At 36.0% G+C, this 22,195-nt stretch overlaps 1 protein-coding gene across 1 annotated transcript in view; it reads left to right on the forward strand.

Annotated features, from left to right (window-relative positions):
* ASCC3 (activating signal cointegrator 1 complex subunit 3) overlaps window positions 1-22,195 on the forward strand; it is a 249,751-nt gene that overhangs the window by 45,430 nt on the left and 182,126 nt on the right. Inside the window, exons 9-10 of the mRNA XM_030448254.1 lie at window positions 16,149-16,349; window positions 16,809-16,949. Coding sequence (XP_030304114.1) covers window positions 16,149-16,349; window positions 16,809-16,949 — 342 coding nt within the window. The remainder of the gene's footprint in view (window positions 1-16,148; window positions 16,350-16,808; window positions 16,950-22,195) is intronic.

The raw sequence follows: 22,195 nt of genomic DNA on the forward strand, positions 1-22,195 counted from the left end.
GAGCTTGTTGATGCCCCATTCCTGGAAGTGTTTAAGTCCAGGTTGGATGAAGCTTTGTGCATCCTGGTCTAGTGAGAGGTGTCCCTGCCCATGCAGGGGGGCTGGATCTTGTTGACCTTTAAGGTCCCTTCCCTCACAAACCATTCTGTAATTCTATGATATGGTAATATCAGATAGACTTGATATGGTAACTGGAGTACAGATACATTGCAGTGATAGCAGGACTTTATGAATGTTGTAGTACAACTTTGAATTAATTCCGAAGTGAAATGTGAAAGTCTGAATTCTGTGATTTAATGTGGTGCATGTATGTCCCAAATCCAGAAAGGCAAAGCTGTTAGGAACAACGCTTGGGAGGATCAGGGATTACAACTACTGCTGTCTAAGAGCCATGAGTTGAAAGCTAACACCAAAAGGGAAGACTAAGAATGAAGTAGATGGATAATGAAAGAATATATATATAATCCAGAGATACTTTACAGGTGGATTATTTAATCCAGTAATATGAGACTATGATTCTAAACATGGTTCCACCTATATTTACTTTCTTCTGAAATGGGAGTATGTTTGCATCTCTGAAGTCTGTATCAAAATGGATAAAGTAGGTTTCCTAGAACATCAGAATAGTAATTTATGATACTGCTGAAGTGAGAGAGAAAAAAATAAACTGTATTGGATGAGGTAGACTGAGGATAAGAATTTTCTTTTTTAAAGTAATGATAGTAAAACACAAAAAAGCCCAAAGGGGAAGTGTCAGCCAAAGATATTGATAGCAAGGGTGTTCTATAAGTAAGAAAGCAAGAAATAAAAATTGATATTTTGTTTGCTTACAAAACCCATAATGCAATTTCTTTTCTTGAGATACACATCCCAGGTGCATATTTGCTCTTAGGAGCTGAACACAGTGAATATGCTCATCTCATAGCCATTTCATGGGTGTCCTCCAGAGGGTTTTATTTTGTAACCTATACAGTTATTTAAAAAAACCATTTTGAAATGCAGTAGTGCAGGGCAGTAGTGATTGTGGTATACCCTTAGCATTTTAAAACTGTGACTTTTGTCTCGGCAAAAAGATGTGTTTGACACTATTACAGCCTTTTGTGTGTCTCATGACACAGGATGAGAAATTGAAACAATTTTCTCTGAAAACATCCCTGCATTAGGCAGGTGTGACATGAATGGAGTCTTAGCCTTAATCTATTGTGCTTCTTCAGTTCTCACTCCAAGATTATTGTAGACCTAAGAATGACAGTTAAATATAAATTCTAAATATTTCTTTAAAAATTTATAAAATATATCTTTAGCTATATGTTAACACAGGTATATAACACATATGAGCTCTTGTGTATATATATATTTATATATATTATATAAATATCTCCTATTAATGCAGAGTTGATTTTTAAACTAAAAGATATTTTTAACAGACCCAGAGAAAAAAGAGAGAAAGATGACGAATAACTGGAGAGAGACAAGAACCAAAGAACAATCTTGTATCAGATTTCATGAAGAGCAAAAAGCAGCATTCACTGAGCAGCAGCCCATACATACTGAAACAGTCTGTGTCAATTCACTATTGAGGATGTAATGCCCATAGTTCAACTTTTTTGGGATAGGAAGCAACAAAAGAAATGAAAAATTTCTTTATTGTTATGGTTACAGGGAAGTTTTGGAGTCTCCATTGCAGATGGAGATGCATTTCTGAGTGACCTGCCCTAGTTTAGGTCCAGCTCTAGCAGGAGGGTTTGGCTCAATGGTCTTCAGAGGTCCCTTCCAACCCCTGACATTCTCTGACCCTGTGAAAGGTAAAGGAAGCAAATATATCACATCACTCCTGAGTTTCAGAACTGGACGTTATTTAACTGATCAGATCTAAGCCTCTATTTGCTCAAACTATGTCCTCCTAGGTGTATTCATATGATGTGGTTTTTATCTTTGGTACGATGTTGGGGATTGAATCACTGTAATGTTACCATTGAAAAGCATGTTGTTTTATAGAAATGTTATAGAAATTTATAGTGAAAAGCGTTCACTCAGAGAGAGTAATGGAAACAGGCTTTTATCATTATCCATAAAAATGGGGAAGTAGTGCAGATACTTACTTAAATTTTGCATAACTGGGATTATTAGAGAAATTTCTAGCTAACCACTGGCACCCACATTTTTAGGTTGTACAGTGTTTTCCTGATTTCAAAAAAAACAACCCGTGCCACAGCTTGTGATGTATACTTTTGATAGGCTCAGAGAAGATTTATTTACTTTGGTTTGACACTGAGCATGTTTGATTCCTTTAGAATCCAGCCAAATGAAGGTTTTCTTTGCAGTATGTGCTGTCTTACCTACACAAATTTTTCAGATGACTTTTCACAAAGATGAAAATTTTTCTTTGTTCTTTTTGGCATATAGGCATCTCCTTGCTATTCAGCTATAGCCTAATGCCTTTCCCTGTCTTGTAGTGTCTTAGAATTGACTGCTTAAAATATGATCTTCTTATATGTTCTTTAAGGTACCTTTGTTGTAGTGTCGTGTGCAGTTTATTTGAAGACATTTTGTAGTGCTTTTATTCTTTTTAAGATTATCAATGTTTTTGTCTTTTTTATTTAAACATCATTTTCTAAACACTGAGGATAGTATATTGTATAATGCATGGTGCCTTTATTTATTTATGGTGTTGGCTTATCTCTTTAAATACTCACGTAAGAGGCTTTTAACATCTTAGAAGTTTGGTGGTTGTGTTATGTGAACAAGCCACATTTAAAACACCAGATATGTTGATGCCAAGGAAGCTATGACAAACTGATAAATGTGCTTTTTGTTGTGTCAGTCTTTGTTGTATTTTTACTTCCAAAGGCTTGATACTATAAAACTATATATGAAAACATGTGAAAAACAAGAAAAAGTAATTGTGAATATAGAATAGTATTTTCAAATGTTCTTTCATTAGTAAAGTTGTAATTGAAACTTGGGTCAAACTTTAATACAGAGAATATCTGCCCTGGTGAATAGAGAATTTATTTTAGTCTGTTCTTTAAGCTAGCATGATTGTTTATGATATACTAAACAAAAATTGCTGGGGAAAATATTTAGTAGATACTGTCATGTGAGTGTTGCATATTCATACAGTTATTTGGGATTTTGGATGCTCCTTTTCATGCAAATAGTAATTATGGTAGGGAAATGCACTTTTTAATATTAGCATGAGGCAAAATTGACTGCATCTGATTTGAATAAAATGCTAAGCCTGTTTCATTTTCTACACAGCTGCCAACTGTGTGCATATTGTGTAGTTCTGCCTCTGAAATGGTTGAAAACCTGATGGGAACCCTTACAAAGGCAAACCAGGAAAGGGCACCAGCTGCTGAAAAGCACCTGCTGAGCCACTCTGGGAATAGATGCATCTGCCTGTAACTAGAAGTAATCTGACAAAGTACCTGCTTTTACCTGTCAGGATTTTGATTTGTGTAAAGAGTTAACCAAGGAACCTAATTCTGAATATTTCAAGAAAAGAAAAGAAAAATCTGGGGTGTTTTTTGATGCAAAGGAGCACTACTTCTGAGCAATAAAAGCCTGTGAGAGCTTTTCATTTGGATAACTACCTGCGGTTTGGTTTTAATCAGATTAGATACGGCAGCCAAAACTCTCAGCTACATTGTGCATGGTGTCTAACTAATGGATGCAGTCAGTACAGAAGAGATTATGCCACTGAAGAATAGGTTTACAGTTTATATTTGGGCTGCTTTGAGAGATAAATATCATGGGGTTTGGGTAGAGTATATGTTTATTTTTTTACTACAGTGTAATTGATTCATTATGGATGGTGATGCCCTCAAAAGATATGTTTCACAATTGGAATTCATTAGACAAATTTCCCAAATATATTTTAGAACTGTTTTACCTTTGTCTTTTGATACTTGAACTATTCTTTTTCCCATGCATTGGTGACCTTACTACACAAGTTCATTGTTCCTCACCTTCCTTTTATTTTCCTACTGTAGGTCAGGTAGAAAAACTGCTGTCAGTGCTGCTAGTTTAGCTGGGATTTGGGAGAACAAAATAATTGTGTTCTTGTAGAGAAAAAAACCTTTAAAATTTAGGAAAATGTCATTTAACAGCTGTACTGTAAAACAGTATTGCCTTCTTGGTTAGCAGCAGTGTGAAATTAATTGAAATAGAGAGGAAAATTAAGTTGTAAAATGATTATGACAGCAATAGTTATTTTCCTGGGAATATTCTTCTGTTTGCCATTCTTTATTTTTTAGCTGATGTGATAAAATTATTTATAGTTTGAGCTATAATTATCTTGCAGAGCACTTTGTTACTTTCTTGCGGTTTGGTAAGGTATTGTTAGGAAGAAGTAGTTATGTCATATGTTAAGGGTAAGTTAAAGTAACTAGTTTGAAAATATTATCAGTCTAAATATGTTTCTGCCTCAACAGTTTGAACTGATGCCTTTGTATGAATAAAATAACATTGAATTGGTTTTAATGTATTTAAATATACAAATACTGAAAGATATGAATACTTTGAGAAGTATGAAGTGCTCTTAGAGACAGATTTAAATCTGCTTTCAAAGGAAGACAAAACTCCAAATAATGTTGACTGACAGCAAATTGAGTAACTTTTATTTATATTTTAAATTTTTCTGAGTGAAACCAACAACCAATAAAAATCCAGGCATTTCAGGTAGATACTTTTTGTCCCAGTGAACTGCATGTAGCTCAAAGAAATCCAGCTTTGTGGTTCACAGATTTTTTCCCTCTTTTTCTTAAACACTGTAATATTTGAAATCACAGAATTGTCACAATTGGCAAAGACCTCTAAGATGACCACATCCAACCATAAGCATTTCCCTCCCTTCCCCCCAGTAAATAAAATGTATCTTTCAGTATCTATATCATCATGCCCACTAGAGCATGTCCTGAAGGGCCTCACTTACACATTTTTTTAATACCTGTAAGGAAGGTGATTCCATAACCTCTGTGGCCTGTTCCAGCACCTGACTACTCTCTCAGTAAAAAAATTTTTCCTAATACCTAGGCTAAACCTCCCCTGATAAAACTGTAGTCCATTTGCTCTAGTTTATTATTCTTTACACGAGAGAAGAAGCCAGCACCCACCTCCCTACAACCTCCTTTCAGGTAGTTGTAGAGAGCTGTATGGTCTCCTCTCAGCCTCCTCTTTTACAGATTAATATTCCCAGTTTTCTCAGCCTCTCCTTGTAGGATTTGTTCTTCAGGCCCTTCACCAGCTTGGCTGCCATTCTCTGAACTTGCTCCAGCAGCTCAATGTCTTTCTTGTAGTGAGGGGCCCAGAACTGAACACAGTACTCAAGCTATTCTCACCAGTACCGGGTACAGGAGGCACGATCACTTCCCTTGTCTTGTCTGGCCACACTATTTATGATATATTCTAGGATGCTGTTGGCCTTCTTGGCCATCTGGGGACACTGTTGGCTCGTATTCAGCCAAATGTCACCCAACACCCCCAGGTTCTTTTCTGCCTGGAAGCTTTCCAGTCACTCCTCCCCAGGTCTGTAGCATGTCCTGGGATTGTTGTGACCAAAATGCAGGACCTGGCACTTGGTCTTGGTAAACCTCATACTGTTGGTCTTGGCCCATTGATCCACCTTGTTCAGGTCTCTCTACAGAGCCTTCCTACTCTGCAGCAGATAAACACTTCCACCCAATTTGCTGTCATCTGCAAATCTGATGAGGAACTTGATCAGTCCTCTCATCTAGATCATTTATGAAGATTTTGAACAAGATTGGTCCCAAAACTGAGCCCTAGGGAACACCACTGGTGTTTTTTTGTTCTGGTTTTTATTTTTTCATCTCTTTATTTGGGAAAAATTAGTGAAAACTGTTTTATATTGGTTGCATAAAAGTGCTTCAGTTTTTATGCTGTGCGTGCATTAGTGAATATTTTTTCTTACCACTGGCCATAACTTATGTAATTCCTTTAACTATGCTGTCATTATTGCTTCTTATTTGTTGGGTTGCAACTTTGTGTTGCAGTGTCCATAGCTGATCAATTAGAAAAGACATTTTTGTAGCAACTCTTTGATAACAGTTAGGTTTGTGACAGTGATTTCCCTTTAAAGAGATGCACTGTCTTTTCCCTGGGAAATAAGTTAAGGGAACATCATGCCATCAGCAGAGTTAGGAGTCTGGTTTAATTATGTACAAGCATAACAAAGTATGAGAGTCTTCTCTGAATAGAAAAAAAGCAAAACCTGCAGAGTAGTCCATGGCATATAAACATCAGTGTAGTCGTAGAGCCGTCTAGAAGAACCTGGGAGGTGGTGGTAGTGGAGTTCTCAATACACAGCAGTCCAGGAGGAACCTTGCTGTTAAGGGTAACAGCATTTGAAATGTTTAAAGTTTCATAGAGTGTTTGTATTTCACTCTTCCGTACTCTTAGCTTTGTATAACATTAAGTTCTTCTAAAATGTTAAGGGAAAGAAACTCTTTATTTGATACTATTAATATGGCTGAAATGTGAGCAAATTAAAATCAAATCCTTCTATCTTTATATAACTTCTGATACTCTTGGGAAATGCCACAACTGTCACCAATTTTCATTTTGCTATTTTCCTACCAGCTGCATACTTCAAGGTAATTTTTGTGTGTAATTCACAAATCGCATCAGAAAGCTCTAAGAGAGGGCTGTGTTCTGATCTCCATTTCACTGCTATTATCTGGAATAATTCCCTTGATTTAAGATGGTTTTGAATTTACAGTAGTGTCAGTGAAATCAGACTGTCTTCTATGTGTCTATTTGGATGCCAACATTTATGAACATTTGTTATGCTGTAGAAAAAGTTGCTTTTCTGAAAAATCTTTCTGAAACACTAAGTTATCCACTTCCTCAAATGAAATTACCAGAGGGTATAAGTGTTCTGTCTATAATCTTTTGTCATATTATAACTAGGCTAAGTAACACAATAATTCTCTCCCAGTGAGGGGAGGAGGTTCCCCGAGCTGTTTCAGTGTTTTAATTCAAAGCAGTGAAAGCCTTGGCACTATGCTGCTTCCTCCTCATTTCCATCAAACTGATTTTGGGTTTATAGATGCTTTGTTTATAGTCTTTGGCTTTAGTCTATACATTGAACAAAAGAAAATGTCTCAAAGTTGTATTTTTAATATAAATCAGTGGTTGATTAATTAACTAATCCCTAGAAAAGGTATGACTGCTGCAGTTTGTATAGCATAGCTTGTCAAGAGAATAGTTATAATGTTGGTGGCAATGTTTCCTTTCCAATGTAGCCTTTAAGGTTATTTTAAGTTACATCAGACATGCTCTTAGCTGTCATATATGAAGTTAAATATTTTCCCTAAAAGCTCTTGCTTTTGAATAGATCTTTCTTCAAGAGAGCAGATGGTAAGACTGATGATTAAAATATAAAAACAAACAGACAGGCATAGGTTTTTTTTATTCTTTGATTTATTTTTTTTTTTACTGTTTATCTCAAGGAGTGCCTATGTTAACACAGTTAGTAGGAGGCTAAGATGCCACTGGATTCCACTGTATTCTGTTTTTTAATGGCACTGTTCTGGATTTTGTCTGGATGGAGACTGGTTCTTCTCTAATGAAAAATTTTTTCTCTAAGAGCATTTGCTGTTATGAGCTTTCCAGAATTCTCACATTTCTGAGAACTGAGTAACTGTCAGAAAAAATAAGTTTCGGTATCTTGGCAAACATGGAGTCTGAAAACCTGGAAGGCAAATGGATTTAAAAGCAGTATTTCACAGAAAATAAAACCATAATTGTTTTCATAGTTTGTGTGCTGTGATAGCTCTAAGCAGAGCTAATCCTTTCATGTATAATCCATTTAATTAATTTATTTATTACCCCTCAGGATACTTTTTTATTCTTCTGACCTCTCTGTCAGGATCTATGAAAACTTTTCAATGTTAGCTTTGAGTTTAACAGCACCAATATAACTTGAAAGTATGAAAATTTCCCTGGTTTTTGATGGCTACTGCTACTTAAAATACCTATTGCATTAACCAGTGAATGTAGTGATAATTTTAGCAATCAAGATTCCATCGTTTTCTAAAAGATTGTTTAATTTAAATTAAAAGCATATTCAGGACAGTCTCATGAGCTGTGATTCTGTGTTCTATCAGACATCAGAGTGTAATTTTGTCTTTATGGTTCATTATCTGTCATTTTTAAGTATTTCTTTTGTCTTCTTAATCTAGTTAAGGGCCTGAAGCATCTTTCATGTGAGGAGAGCTAAGAAAGCTGAAGAAGAGCAGGCTCAGGGGGAATGTTACAAGTGTAAATACCTGAAGTGAGAATGATTAACAAAGAGGGAGACAGACTCTCCTCAGTGGTTGCCCTGTGACAGCATCAGAGGCAATGGGAACTAATTAAAACACAAGATTTATCTGAGCACAGGAATGTAATTTTTTACTATGTGTCCTGGTTTGGGCCAGGATAAGGGTAATTTTCTGTCTTGTACTTTTGCTTTCAGCTAAGTCTCTTGTAAGTAGCTACACTTGCTGAAATTAAGAGCAAGTTTCTCAGACAGTGTCTGCTTCTGGGACTGATAACACTCAATGTTTATAGTTACAGCCAGAGACTGGTGTGCAGAGCCAGGGACACTGCTCAGCTCTGAGGAACATTTTGCCCTCTGGAAGGAGAGAAGGAGTAAAAGGTCACATCTGCAGCCCTCCTTTGGGGAGGAATGGACAAGATAGATGCCAGAATTGACCAAACAGGGTATTCCATCCCATACAGGTCATACTCAGTGTAAATTTGAGGGATCACAAGGGTCAAACCCCTTTTCCTTCCCTTCCTGCTTCCCCTTCTTCCCCTGTCCCTGTTTGCTTCAGCATCCTGGGAGGATTGTGTCCATTCCCCTGCCTGTGCTCCTGATCCCTGCCAGCCTGAATCTGTGTGTTCCTGCCTCCAGCTCCTGACTGCTGCCGACTCCAGGAGTCCAGCCTGGACTTTCCCAGGGCTGCCCTGCAGCCTCGCTGATGACGTGAGAGTTATTGGGGGAAAAGGGGGAGGAACATGGTACCATTTTTCCTGTATATTTGTATATATTTAGTAATTTTTCCTATTTATCATTACTGTTTGATTAAAGTTGTGTAGTTTAGTTCCCAACCCATAAGTCTCTCTCCCTTATTCTCTCTCCTTTCTTTATTAGGAAGGAAAGGGGGATTAATAGAGAGCATCTCTCATGTGGTTTAATTGCCGAGCCAGTGTTAAACCCTGACACTATGCAATTGGTACACCTTGCCTAGAGAGGTCGTGGAGTCTTTACTCTTGGAGATATTTGCACAGTCCTGGGTCACCTGATGTAGGTGACCCTGCTTTGAGCTAGGGAGTCTGGACTAGATGATCTCCATCGTAATTCATTCTGTGATCTGTGCTTACCACTAATAGTGACATCGATGGCTGTATTGTTCAAGAATTGCTTTTATGTCTTGTCTAGACACTCATAGCACATACAGCTCTGAAAACAGTTGCTGGTTCTCTGACACCTTTTATTACTTGCATCTGTCTAATATGTTTTACTCCAAACCTCCTTTACAGCACATAACTCTTCTGGTACTACACTTTGGATGAGACATAATTTGTGTATACTTTAAGAAATTGTAATGATGATTTCGGCCCAAAACCAATCCTAAACTCTCTTAGGTACACTTACATGATGTTTTTTTCTTTGTATATGCAACAAGAATTGTTTCCCTAAGTCAAAAAAAATCTCCCTCATACAATTTGGTGGTAAGTGGAGCAGATCCAAACGTCATGCAGTTTACATGTTTTGAGCCTTTGCTTAAAGGAGCCTTTGTACCTTGAAGGACAACATTTTAGTCTTTGGGGCAGGTAGGAAATTATATACTCAAATAATACTCCTAAGATAATATAAAAATAATCTTCTTTTTATAGTATTTATAGTAATATTTTTCTTGATTTATTATTGTTCTTAAATCTCATGAGCTACTGCCTCCCTGAAAGCAGCAGTATATTAAAAGTGTCATCAGGAAAGGGAGGCTGTCAAAGTCCCTAAGTTTATACTTGCAGACTTACACTGCCTATGTTTATGTTGGGGTGTATCCTCAGAAGATGATTTACACTGGCACAAAAATGCTGTAAGTGTGTACATTTAACGAGGCAATCCCATGCCTGAATGTAGGTTGGGAGGAGAAGGGATTTAGGACATCCCTGAGGAGAAGTCCTTGGGGGTGATTGTTGTTGGTGGACCAAAACATTAACATGAGCTGTCAGTGTGTGCTTGCAGCCCAGAAAGCCAACTGTGTCCTGGGATGCATCAAAAGAAGCACACACTGTTTGTCAAGGGAGGTGACCTGCTCTGCTCTGCTCTTGTGAGACACCACCTAATGTAGTGTATCCAGTTCTGTAGTCCTCAACATAAGAAGGACATAGAGCTCCTTGAACCTGTCCAGAGGAGAGCCACAAAAATGATCACAGGGCTGTACCATGTCCCCTGTGAGGACAAGCTGAGGAAGTTGGGGTTGTTCAGCCTAGAGAAGTGTTGGGGTTGTTCAGTCTGAGGTGACTTTATAGTGACTTTCCAGTATTTGAAGGGGGCCTACAAGCAATCTGAATTTTGGCTTTTTACACCGGTGTGTAGTGAGAGAACAAGGGGAAATGGTTTCAGAATTGAAGAGGGGAAATTTAGGAAAAAATATCCTTCCTGTGTGGCTGTTGAGATGCTGGAACAGGTTGCACAGGGATGTTGTAACTGGCCCCTTCCTGGAAGTGTTCAAGGCCAGGTTGGATGGGCCCTTGAGCAACCTGATCTACTGAAAGGTGTCCCTGCCCATGCAGCAAGGGAGTTGGATCTGGATGATCTTTAAGATTCCTTCCATCCCTAGCCATTCTATGATTCTATACATGCATAATTAGAAATTGGGAGGTGGGCAGGGGTATGGCAGGTCAGCACACTACTAAATGTTCATAATTTAAAGGAATAGAGAGGATGTATTTATTAAAATGTGTATGTGTAGATACTCCTGTATACATATGTATATATTTGCATGTGTAAACGTGAGTATGCAGAGATACATGTTTTAACCACAGCATCCCATACTAAAGAAAGAGGGAAAGATGACCTAGAGATTATTTACATGCCATGACAAGGGACATGTGGATTTAATTTCCTGAGGTTCATGGATTTGCTGTAAAAGAGCATGGATTAGTCAGGCTAGGACCAGTTTAATTCTTTTTAACTGAAAGTACAGCAGAACTGACTGCAGAATTGGACTTGTTGCATCTGAAATAGATAAGATGATTTGATTAGAATATATCTACATGAAAATTAAGCCCATGAGTAGGGAAAATGGTGAAAGCTAAATCCAGTTCATGAGTGCAGTGGATTATCTTTATCGTAAATGGGCACTAATCTTATTATTTTCTAACAGTACAACATAAGTATTCATCTTTGTAGAACATTTCTTGTATGCAATGGAATAGGTCAGATGACTAACATTTCTTTATTTCAGGCCATGAGAAAATTTGTGTCGTATTACAGGAAAACTGGGAAAATAACTGTCAACAAGACAAAATCTCTTTTAGAATGGGAATTATAGAGAATAACCTGTAGATAAATCAATATGATATGATAATTCTAAGGAAGATAATACTAATTTTTTCTAGATAAATTGCTAAGAATTAAATCTGGCTATATTTTTTCCTAGTGTTGCTCTGGATAGCTTGGATAAGACATATTATACCATACCTGTGCAAGGCAACACTGAATTTAGAAGCTACTACTGAAATACTGGTGTTGTACCTTGAAGTAGACTTAATTGGCTTATTGAGCCACCAAGTGAAACTTTGTGAGAGTAATTGCATCTGACAAACTGTTTCTGTCAACTAGAGTTAATACATGAAGTGATAGGGAAAGCAAAAGATCTCAGATTTTAACAGAACTTGTAGTTAGTACTAGTAGTTACCCTCCCTTTGTTCTGTGTGAGGGAGAGTGGTGTAGACCATAGAGAGCACCTGTCAGAGGTATGCCTTGGGAAAAAGTGAGTATCTTCTGTATCTTATTTAGTAAACCATAGGACAGCAAGGTTCATGGCAAATGTGTGCCTAAAACTCTTGTCTAAGGTGCTTATGGCCACTGCTGTTTAGAGCAGACACTGTTCCTACCATGTTGTGAAACCAGCTGGTTGTTTTTCTGAGCTGTATCTTGTCAGCAGACTGAATCTTTATTCATTAATGAGTCATTAATGACAACAGTTTTGTCCTTTTTTTTTAAGTAGCTGTTAGGGGCACCAACACACAAATAGCATTTTAATGAAATGACTCATTTGGAATATTTTAATGAAATGCAATCTCATTTACTCATAAAGGCAATAGTTGTAATAGTAAGTTCCTTGGGAAAAAAATGGGAAGGTTACTGAAGTAAAGGTTTTATAAATTCATATCGGAGCTGCCTTTAGTATCATCATCTGGTTAGTGGAAGGAGTTGCTTCTCTGTGCTCTTTCACATTGATTCAGGCATATATAAAAATGGCATACAATTACATTTGTTGAGGTAGTCAGATTGTATTCTCCTTCAACTTCTGCTGATTTTTTGCAGAATTCTAGGGATAAATCACCTGAGCAACAGAAAGCTAAATAGTGTTGCATCTTGTTCACCTTCAGTAAAAAAACAGATTCTGCCATCCAGTGGTTATTTGCCTTTAGGCAAGTAGGGATTTCACTGGTTGATATGAAAAAGAATTGGTTTGTAGAGGTCATGACTACTGTTAATGTCCCGGGGCAGAATAAAAATTGTTTTCAGCTTTCAAAGTGCACAGTATATGCAAATGACATATTTTAAAAAATCAAATATAGTGTTTGTCAGACTGTGGACTGCTGTGCATACTGTTGCATTTCTTTCCAATACCCACTTTTTCTTATTGATTTGTAACAGGAGAACTGCAGTTTTTGGATTTTGCACTTAGCTGTACTTTACATTTTTGGAATAAAATGAAGGTTTTGGGAAGGGTCATCTCTAATTTTTTTTTCAACCAAATGGGGAATTAGTTTGAAAAAGTCTTAAGATGTTCTTTTTCTCTGGATTTCTTTTGTAGCTTTTTTAATCCTTTATACATTCTTGAAGAGTCATCTTTCAAAAAATATTATGTATTGGCAGTGTATTGTGATTGTGAATGTTGTGCATTGATTTGTCATTTGAGTTAATTGGAAATTAATTGCTGTATTGAATGAAGTCAAGATTCTGGTCAGAAAACCTCTATTTAAAGAAATACTTCTAGTCCTTACCCAGGCTCTTACAGAATTTTGCTTTTTATTAATCTTTACTCCACTCTTACTACTCCTGTTTCAGTTAGCTTATTTTCTTTCAGAAAGCAAGTTGAAGTTTTTCCAACTTGTTACACTGCTTTCTCTAGTGTTTCTGGAGCATCTGATTATTTCTTGCTATTTATCAAGTCAGTCTTAATCCACAGTGTTACTTCCTTCTAGTAGGAAAAGAAACATGAAATCAGTTTTATTTACCTAAATATTTATTTTTGCTAACAATTACATGTCCCAGGGCTGTAGTCATGTAGCATCTTTCAAAGGTGGAGGAAAAAGATAGTTTATACTACTGACTTCAAGATTAAGAGAAGCTGGAACAGTATATTCCTAGGAGCAGTAGTTATAGAAAGCCCTTTGAGGCACACTGTATTTCAGGTAATTAACAATCACAGACCTGTAGAAAGAACTGTATGTGTAAAGGTACATGCAGTCAGCTGTGTGACTGTGGAAAGCTGCTGTCTTGCTTCACTGAAGATACTTACTTCTGACTTAATTTAGATAACTATGTGTCTGCTTTAGTTTAAAAGCTGCTTTTTAAAATAATATAAGTATTGTGCAGTATAATGTTTTGCTAGTTCACTGCTGTAATCACCAGTTGTGTCTGTGAGTTTCTCTCCGTAGACCCCACTATCCACAGTGTTTACCAGTGTGAACTTTCTGATGTTTATGAGAGCTTCTAAAATCAATTAGGTGGAATGGGAGGGGAAAGGGGAAATATAACTACTTGAAAAGACCTGTCAAGAAATCTTGAAGTAGCAGGCAAATTAGAAACCTAAAATGACTGAGTAGGCTGTAAAAATAGCTGATTGAACCCTGATAGCACCAATGTAATCAGCAGGTCTCCAGGAAACCCATTAACACTTTATAATAGTCTCATTCATGAAGATTAAATTAATTTTGAAGATGATACACCAAGTAAAAATTATGTACAAAATTGGTGCAAAAACAAATAAGCATTCCCCCTGCAATCTTGCAGGCAGAATAAAATGTGAAAGAATATTAGAAGTGAAAACTGCCATCCTGAAACTGCCATCCTGAAATTCAACCCCTTAAAATTAAAGAAACCTGATGAAAAGTATTACAACTACTTGCATTAGATGCACTTGTTTTTTAGTTTGTGACAAAGACACTTAACAGTTTAAAATAGATTTGAGGTGTGTCAGTCCCATAAATACAAATGCAATCCGTTGTTTGAATGGAACTTGTTGCAGAAGAAATTTTCAACCTTAAAGCTTTGCTAAGACAAAAATACTTCTAAATAATGGAAAAGAAATCTTTTTCAAAAAGAAATAGTGTGTTAAATGCATAGCATTTTCATTGACTTATATCAGTGAATGTTGGGTTTTAGTATTTCACCTCCTCTAGAATAAAGCCTCAGTTAGCGAGTCATAGAGCATGTCACTCTTTTGTGTTTAAGAGTAGAGCATTTTCATGTATTTTGCAGATGTTGTATTAACCTAAAATTGTAATTTGCACCTCAGATTTTGACATGAGGCTACCAAGAAACTACATTAAAATGATAGATCCAGTGCTGTTGTCACAAAGTTAAAATAGATAATCTGAATAACCAATGCTGCTCTCATTCCTAAGCTTGCATTACTTGAGGTAGAAATAAATTGGGTCCACTCAACTAATTTGCTTTGAACTGGAAAGAAAATTATTAGTATTAGTGAGACTCTTACCAAAGCAAATGACTGTAAATAAACTAAAGCATTCAGAATAATGAAAAGGGAGATCTTCAGAGGATGCTTTGAGGGACTGTTCTTTACAGTGAATTTTTACTTCAGTGGTTTCTTACAATTACAGGTGGCAATTGTAAAAAAAAAATAAGATAGTTTTCATGATTATTAGTAGAAGCAGTGCAAGCAATTAAGTCTGTTGAAAAGAAGTAATTATGTGTTCTGCTATCTCTTTTAAATGTCTGTGAAAAGTAACTAAGAAAAAGCAAGTTTGTTAGAAAATTAGCGTGTTTTATTGATGGTCTCTTCTTGAGCTGCAAAGATTTTAGAATTTTTGAATGCAGAAACTCTACAGCAGTTCTTTCATGGTGAAAATATCAATTCAGAGAGATCAAGAGGAACAAAATAAATATTTTTTATAATTGATAATTGAAAATAAAATTGATAATTTGTAATGTATGATATTTGAACGTGCATTAAACCATAATAACTAGAATTGCCTATATTTGCTATATAATTTAATAAAACATCCTTTAAGTTTTTCAGTACTATAAATATCAGTTTTATGTTCCTTTTGAGGTCGACAGTTTGTTGTACATATTGTTAGAGAAAGGTCTGAACATTAAAAATTGCAAGATGAAGATTTCCTCAGAAGCAAAGAGAAGGTTGCTACTGAACTTGTGTCTGTGCATTTGCATAATTAAGCTTTACTGTGCAAGATTAATCATAAATAATTGTTTTAATCATCTGTTTCTTCAATACGTCCCAGTGTATTGCTGCCTGTTCTTCCATTATAATAATAATAGCTTGTAATTTAGATTTAAAGTTATGTATTCTTCTGATCTGACCATTGTTGTTTTACTGGTGTTTGCTTATTGACAAGTCATTATTTTACTGTATCTTAGTTTTGGTCACACTCATGAATAAAAACAAATGCTGAAATAGTATGCAGCTATAAATTTTTGTTAATTTTATTTTCCATAGTGGTTCAGTATTTGAAGGTGAGGCAGGGATGGTATCCTCAGAATAAAAGTTTTGGAGTAATAAATATATTTCATCAAGGATTTTAAGTTTTGTTGCCATGTGTTCTTGTTTTCAGTTCTTAATATATGCATACACACACACACAAAAATATATATATCAAAAACCCAAAATAATGTGTGTTGTTTGTTTTAACAGATTGGACAACTTGCTTTTAAAGGCATGAAAAGACTAAACAGAATCCAGTCTATAGTTTTTGAGACTGCTTACAATACAAATGAGAACATGTTAATCTGTGCCCCCACTGGAGCTGGGAAGACTAACATTGCCATGCTGACAGTCCTGCATGAAATTCGCCAGCATGTCCAGCATGGTGTCATCAAAAAGGATGAGTTTAAGGTAAGAGTTTAATGAACCAAGTACCAGCTTTTTAACTTGTAAGGTAAATCCCATTATATCCTATACATGGAGTACGAAATCAGGAGTTTTTCAAGGGTATTCCAATCTTCCAAGTCAAAGATAAGGCAAGTTTTGATTTACTTTATTACCTTTAAAACTATTCTTATTTGTGTTCTGAAAATCTTATTATGCGACTAAAAAGCTATGAAAATGAATTTAGCTTTGATGCAGAACCAATTTTCAAAGTGATGAGGCTGTATAAACAAAATCCATCGTCCTTTCAGCAGCTGCACACTTATCCAACAGAGATAACTACTTTTCATACATCACTATTAAGATTTTTCACTCTAAGTGCCTGGCATCATATTTCACAATAAATAGTGATTTGTAATGGTTGCCATGAAACAAACGACATTGTGGGGTTTGCTCATTTATCAAGCGAGTGTCCTTTTGGTGCAGATTGTGTATGTTGCTCCTATGAAGGCTTTGGCAGCTGAAATGACAAATTACTTCAGCAAACGTCTGGAACCACTCGGCATTACTGCGAAAGAATTGACTGGTGATATGCAGCTCTCAAAAGGTGAAATTCTCCGAACACAGGTATGCTTCATGTCTTAAAATATTTTTCTGTGTGTGTGTATTCCTGTCTCTTCATAGGTTCACTGGTCTTTTTGTAAAACTTCTTGTGGAAGCGTTAAGGAAGCAGCTGAAAAGTTACTGCTGAGACTGCAATTACATTGGTTATGTTGTGACTTGCAATTCAGTCACTCAAACACTAATACATCGTAAATATCTAAAGCAATAAGCTCATTAAACTCTTTAGTTTCTCCCATTTAATTTTATTTCCGTGACACCCCACTTCCATATAACCCCTGTATAAACTCTTACCTGATTTCCAGGTTGTGAACCTTAGTGGCTGCTGCCCTTAAGCTTTCAGGACTGTAAACCAAGTGCTGTGTGAATGTGTTTGCAGGAACCTGACATTGATAATTGCAGATTTCGCATTCTTTGGTAATAAAAATCTTTGAAAGGTTGAAGGTCTGGTAGGCAAATGGTGAGTTCTAGATACATTTGAAATGTCATGACAGTATTGTTGCAAATATGTCAAAATAATACCTTCTTTTTTATTTTAAAACAAAAGTTTAAAAAGCTAAGTTCCTGCTAAAGGCTGATATTACTTTCTTTTTAATGATAGTTGAGGAAAAATATGACATCACTAGGTTAAACTTTTAAACAATATTATAAATGAATAAAAATTACTTTTTTAGCCTCATAAATAATATTACAGAGATGGACATATTTTTGGTTTAGACAGTACTTCTTTCATATTTATTTCAGGAAAATGCCATTTCTGTCAATGAAATATCTTTTTTTCAAAATACTGAGGTACTTCTACATCTGTTCTTACTTGGAGTTCCATGTAATTACACTTCCTCCTCCTAACTCGTCCAAGACACAGAATAAGACTTGGTTGCATTATGAATATGAACATTTATAAATATGACTTGTGGTAACTATTGATTCAGATGAGTTACATTTGCCATTCTCTTAGCTTGGATGTGTTTAAGTTTTTATGTCAAGACTATAGAAAACTTTTCACGTGACAAGAGAAGATGTCTATATCTATTTAGTAATAAAGAGGTTCACTGCAATAATCTTGTATGAAGTCCTGGTATTCAGTCTTCTTTATCAGAAGGCATATATGCAGATGTATTGACACCACAGTGGTAACTGATAACTGAGAAACCACTATCAGTGAGCAACAGCAATATCGCTGGTGCTTTATCAGAATTACACTTCAGTACTGTCTGCCTAAAACTTGGGTTTACAAAGTAAAGACCTTTCCAATAGGCACTTCTTAAAAATCGAAATTATTTACATAGGACAAATTATAATTTAAAATTATTTCCTTTGCTGACAGTGCTTTTCATCTGGGACACATAGCCAAGTAGGTCAGAGTTCTCTTAGTGAGAGAGCATGTGTAATCTGTGACAAAACTGATATGATGGCTGAAAAACCTGTTCTGAATGTAGCTACTAATTTCGATGAAAGGATGAACGTAGAATGGAGAAGTGCTTTTTTCTCTTGCTCTCCTAATTTGCGATGTAATTCATAAAATCTTACCTCATTGCTAAAGCTCTACTTACATCCAGTAAAGAAGTAATGAAAGGAGAAAACCACAAACTATTTCAGGCATTATTAAGAAATGCATATAAAAATGGATTAAAAAGTTGAAATCTTGTTATTCTAGTAATGAAAAATTATTAATATATGCAAATTATTAATTTAAAGCATCATAGTTAATTAATGATTAAAGACTTCTTCATCACGCTCTCCTGCTTTTCTCTAAAATACCACTAGTAGCATAATTCTTCATTCTCTTTTGAGAAGAAGGCTGAAATAGATTTGTTTATTAAAATCAGGAAGAAATGGTAAGGGCAGAATGCAGGTAAATATATCCTTTTTTCCTGCAATGAATGAAATTTATTTTTTTTATCTGATGCTTACTTATCTTTGAATACTGTTTAAGAATTTTGCAGTTCCATATGTATTTCATAGGATAGAAAGATAACTTTTGGGAGAGTGGAGATGGAAAAAAAAACAGTTTCCAGTACAGGAAAAATTTGGAAACCATTATGCAACCCAAAATTCAGTTCCTAGATATTCAAAGGAACTGTAATTAAAACATTGAATAATTCCAGTTTTCTTTTTGCATCAATAATAGTGTTGCTTCTTTGCTCGTCAAAATATTGGAAATGTTAAAAAGACAAATTAATAAACCCGAAAAATGTTGGGACTGTGAAATACTCATTTTTTGTTTTCTTTTGTTTGTTGTAGCTAGTCAGTCTTCCCTTTTGATGAATCAGAACTGTAGGAGGTGCAGGGGAGAGGTAACACCGGTCCAAGAGTTACCAATGTAATTGCTGCTGCTTTTTTGCAGACTCTGGAGCTCAGAGTTGTTTGAGTTTGGCTTATGAAAGTGCACAGAAGATATGTAACCTTATTATAAAAGAAGGAAAGGGCACTTACTAGTGCTGGATCCTGTTTATTGCTCTTCGAATATATTGTTTCCTTTGTAAAACCATGAGCCTTCTTTCATCAACTATGCACTTAAAAAAACCCATCCAAGCAGGTTCCTCTCATTGCTTTTTATCCTATATTAAATTGATTCTTCCTTCAAAACTTTGTCAGCCTCTGTAATGGGTGCATTTCACTAGACAGGAATACTCTGATATGTGTTGCTACTTTATTTATAGTTTCAGAATTGCTTTGCCAATCATTACCCTGCTTTCTAGCCTTTACTAGTTTAATAGATGAAGTGCCTGTGTTTAACAGCAAAGCAGTTTTCCTGGAAGAATTGATGTTACAGCAGGTGGATGCATGCACACCAATTAAATACACCAGGGGAGTATATACATTAGTCTGTGGATTACCAGGCAGGAGCAGGATCATCAGCTGAAGCAGATACAGGCATTCCAGGCTGGATCACTGTTTCAAAAGATCTCACCTGATTCTTTTAGAAACTGAAGGCCTGATATAAACCTGTGTGACAGTTGTCTTCTGCCTCTTTTCTGAGCAGTGACATTTTTACCATTTTCATCCTACAGTGAATCAAATCAGTCACAATGAAAAGACATAAAAATGAGGTAATTGTCAAGTATTAGTTAGCAGTAGTGCTTCAGTGACACTCCTGATAATTTTCTCCGTCCTTTCCATCCTTCATGCTTCATTCTTCATCCTTTACCTCTGTATTTAAATGTGTTTATTGTAAGTGATTACACACATCTTTTATGCTTACTTCTATGAGGGAAAAAACGCTTTAGCTGACAAACTGCTAACTGTCTTACTTCACAGGAATCCATCCTTAATGTACAGTGGGGTCTGCCTTTATTACTTTTTCTACAAATATATTTAAAATATGAAAATACTAGCAAAAAGTAATGAATAAATTAAATTTTCATTATTTTTACGAGGGAATAAAATCTTCTAAATGTTTTGAAAAGATACTCTTTAGCAACATCTGTAGGACAGTTTTTCAGAAATAACTTTCTCTGTGGTTTCCATGCTGTCATTTCATAGAATCACAGTATTATAGAATGGCTTGATTTGGAAATGACCTTAAAGATCATGTAGTATCATACCCCCTGCCCGTACAGTGACACCCCCCATCACACTGGGTTCCTCAAAGCCCCATCCAACCCAGCCCTGAACACTTCTCAGGTGGGAGCATCCACAGCTTCCCTGGGCAACTTGTGCCAGTGTCTCACAACGCTCACACTAAAGAATTTCTTACTAATGTCTAACCCAAATCTCCCCTCTTCAAGCTTAAAACCATTACCCTTTGTCCTGTCACTACGTGGCCTTCTAAAAAGTCCCTCTCCAGCTTTTCTGTTGGCCTTGTGCAGGTACTGGAAGGCTGCTGTAAGGTCTCCTTGGAGTCTTCTCTTCTCCAGGCTGAACAACTCAATCTCTCTCAGCCTGTCTTCATAGGAGAGATGCTCCAGCCCTCTGACTATTTGTCACCCTCCTCTCAATTGTCTCCAAGAGCTCCGTGTCCTTCCTGTGTTGGGGGCTCCAGAGCTGGACACAGTACTTCAGGGTCCCACTCCAGTGGGAGAATCACATTCCTTGCCCTGTTGGCCATGCTTCTTTTGATGCAACATGGGATACATTTGACTTTCTGGGCTGCACCTAGAAGTCATCCATGTCTCATGTTCCTCTTTATATATATGGTATCATACATGAGATTATTTTACTTTTGTTTTTACTTTCCATACTTTGAATATTCATTAACAGTACTGTGGTTCCAACATCTACTTCAGAAGCCAAGCTTCTAATTTTACCAGTGCAGAAATTACCTTAAAAATCAAAATAATTGTTTTGTTTACTTTTCAGTCTTACAACCTTCTCCCCACATCTTGTGCAGTGTGAAATTTGCGGTTACTACTTATCTAACTGTATAATGTGGGATGTATGTTAAATCTGTAAGACACAATTTCTTTATATGTGTTTTCTCAAAAGGAGTAGGTGTAAATATTTAACAATGCTTTTAAATGCTTTAGACAGAATAAATCCAGAGTCCATAGCCAAATAATTTGTACATAAGTAAGTGCATCATTGAATCTGGCAACAGAAGAAAACAAACTTGTTACAAAATAAATTACAGTAGCTATTATGCTGATTCTTGTACATAGTTTCACTTACAATTTTATAGCATTTTCATAGTCTGAAAAAAGATGCATTAACTTTTTCTTTTATTTATTAAAAAAAAAATCTAAGGCAGTGTGTTTCCCTACGTCTGATAATTTTTTCTATCAGCTCTGTTCTAAGCATGTTTGCATAGTGACCTACTGTTGCCTAGTCATGGTCATATACTGACATAATGTCATCTGAAAAACTGATACTTACACATCACTTAAACCACAGTGATACTAATCATACTTTAGCCACACTGTATTGTTTGGTAAGTTGGTTTTCAGTATCTTAGCCTTAATGTTTCAATAGAAAATACCCAGAAGCAATAAATGGTGTATTTTGTTGGGTAGTATTCAAGATAGCATGAAGTGTTTTGTTAGAAGTCAATGTATTATTTGGGTGATTGTCCTTGCTGACTTTTTTCAATGTGCGCATAAATAGCTATTAAGAAAATGATGTAACATAGCTTTTAAATCAACTTGTGGGCTTCCAGATCTTTTATCATTGACCTTGTGTTTGCAAAAGATATAGTAGTGATAGTTATCTTTTGCAAATTTGGAGAATACAGCTGGAATTGGAGCAACGTAGCTTTATAATGCAGCCACCAAATCTGAAGGCACTGACCTACGCCGGGCACAATATATTGTGAG

The sequence above is a fragment of the Calypte anna genome, chromosome 3, assembly GCF_003957555.1.
Source record: "Calypte anna isolate BGI_N300 chromosome 3, bCalAnn1_v1.p, whole genome shotgun sequence".
Lineage (NCBI taxonomy): Eukaryota > Metazoa > Chordata > Aves > Apodiformes > Trochilidae > Calypte > Calypte anna.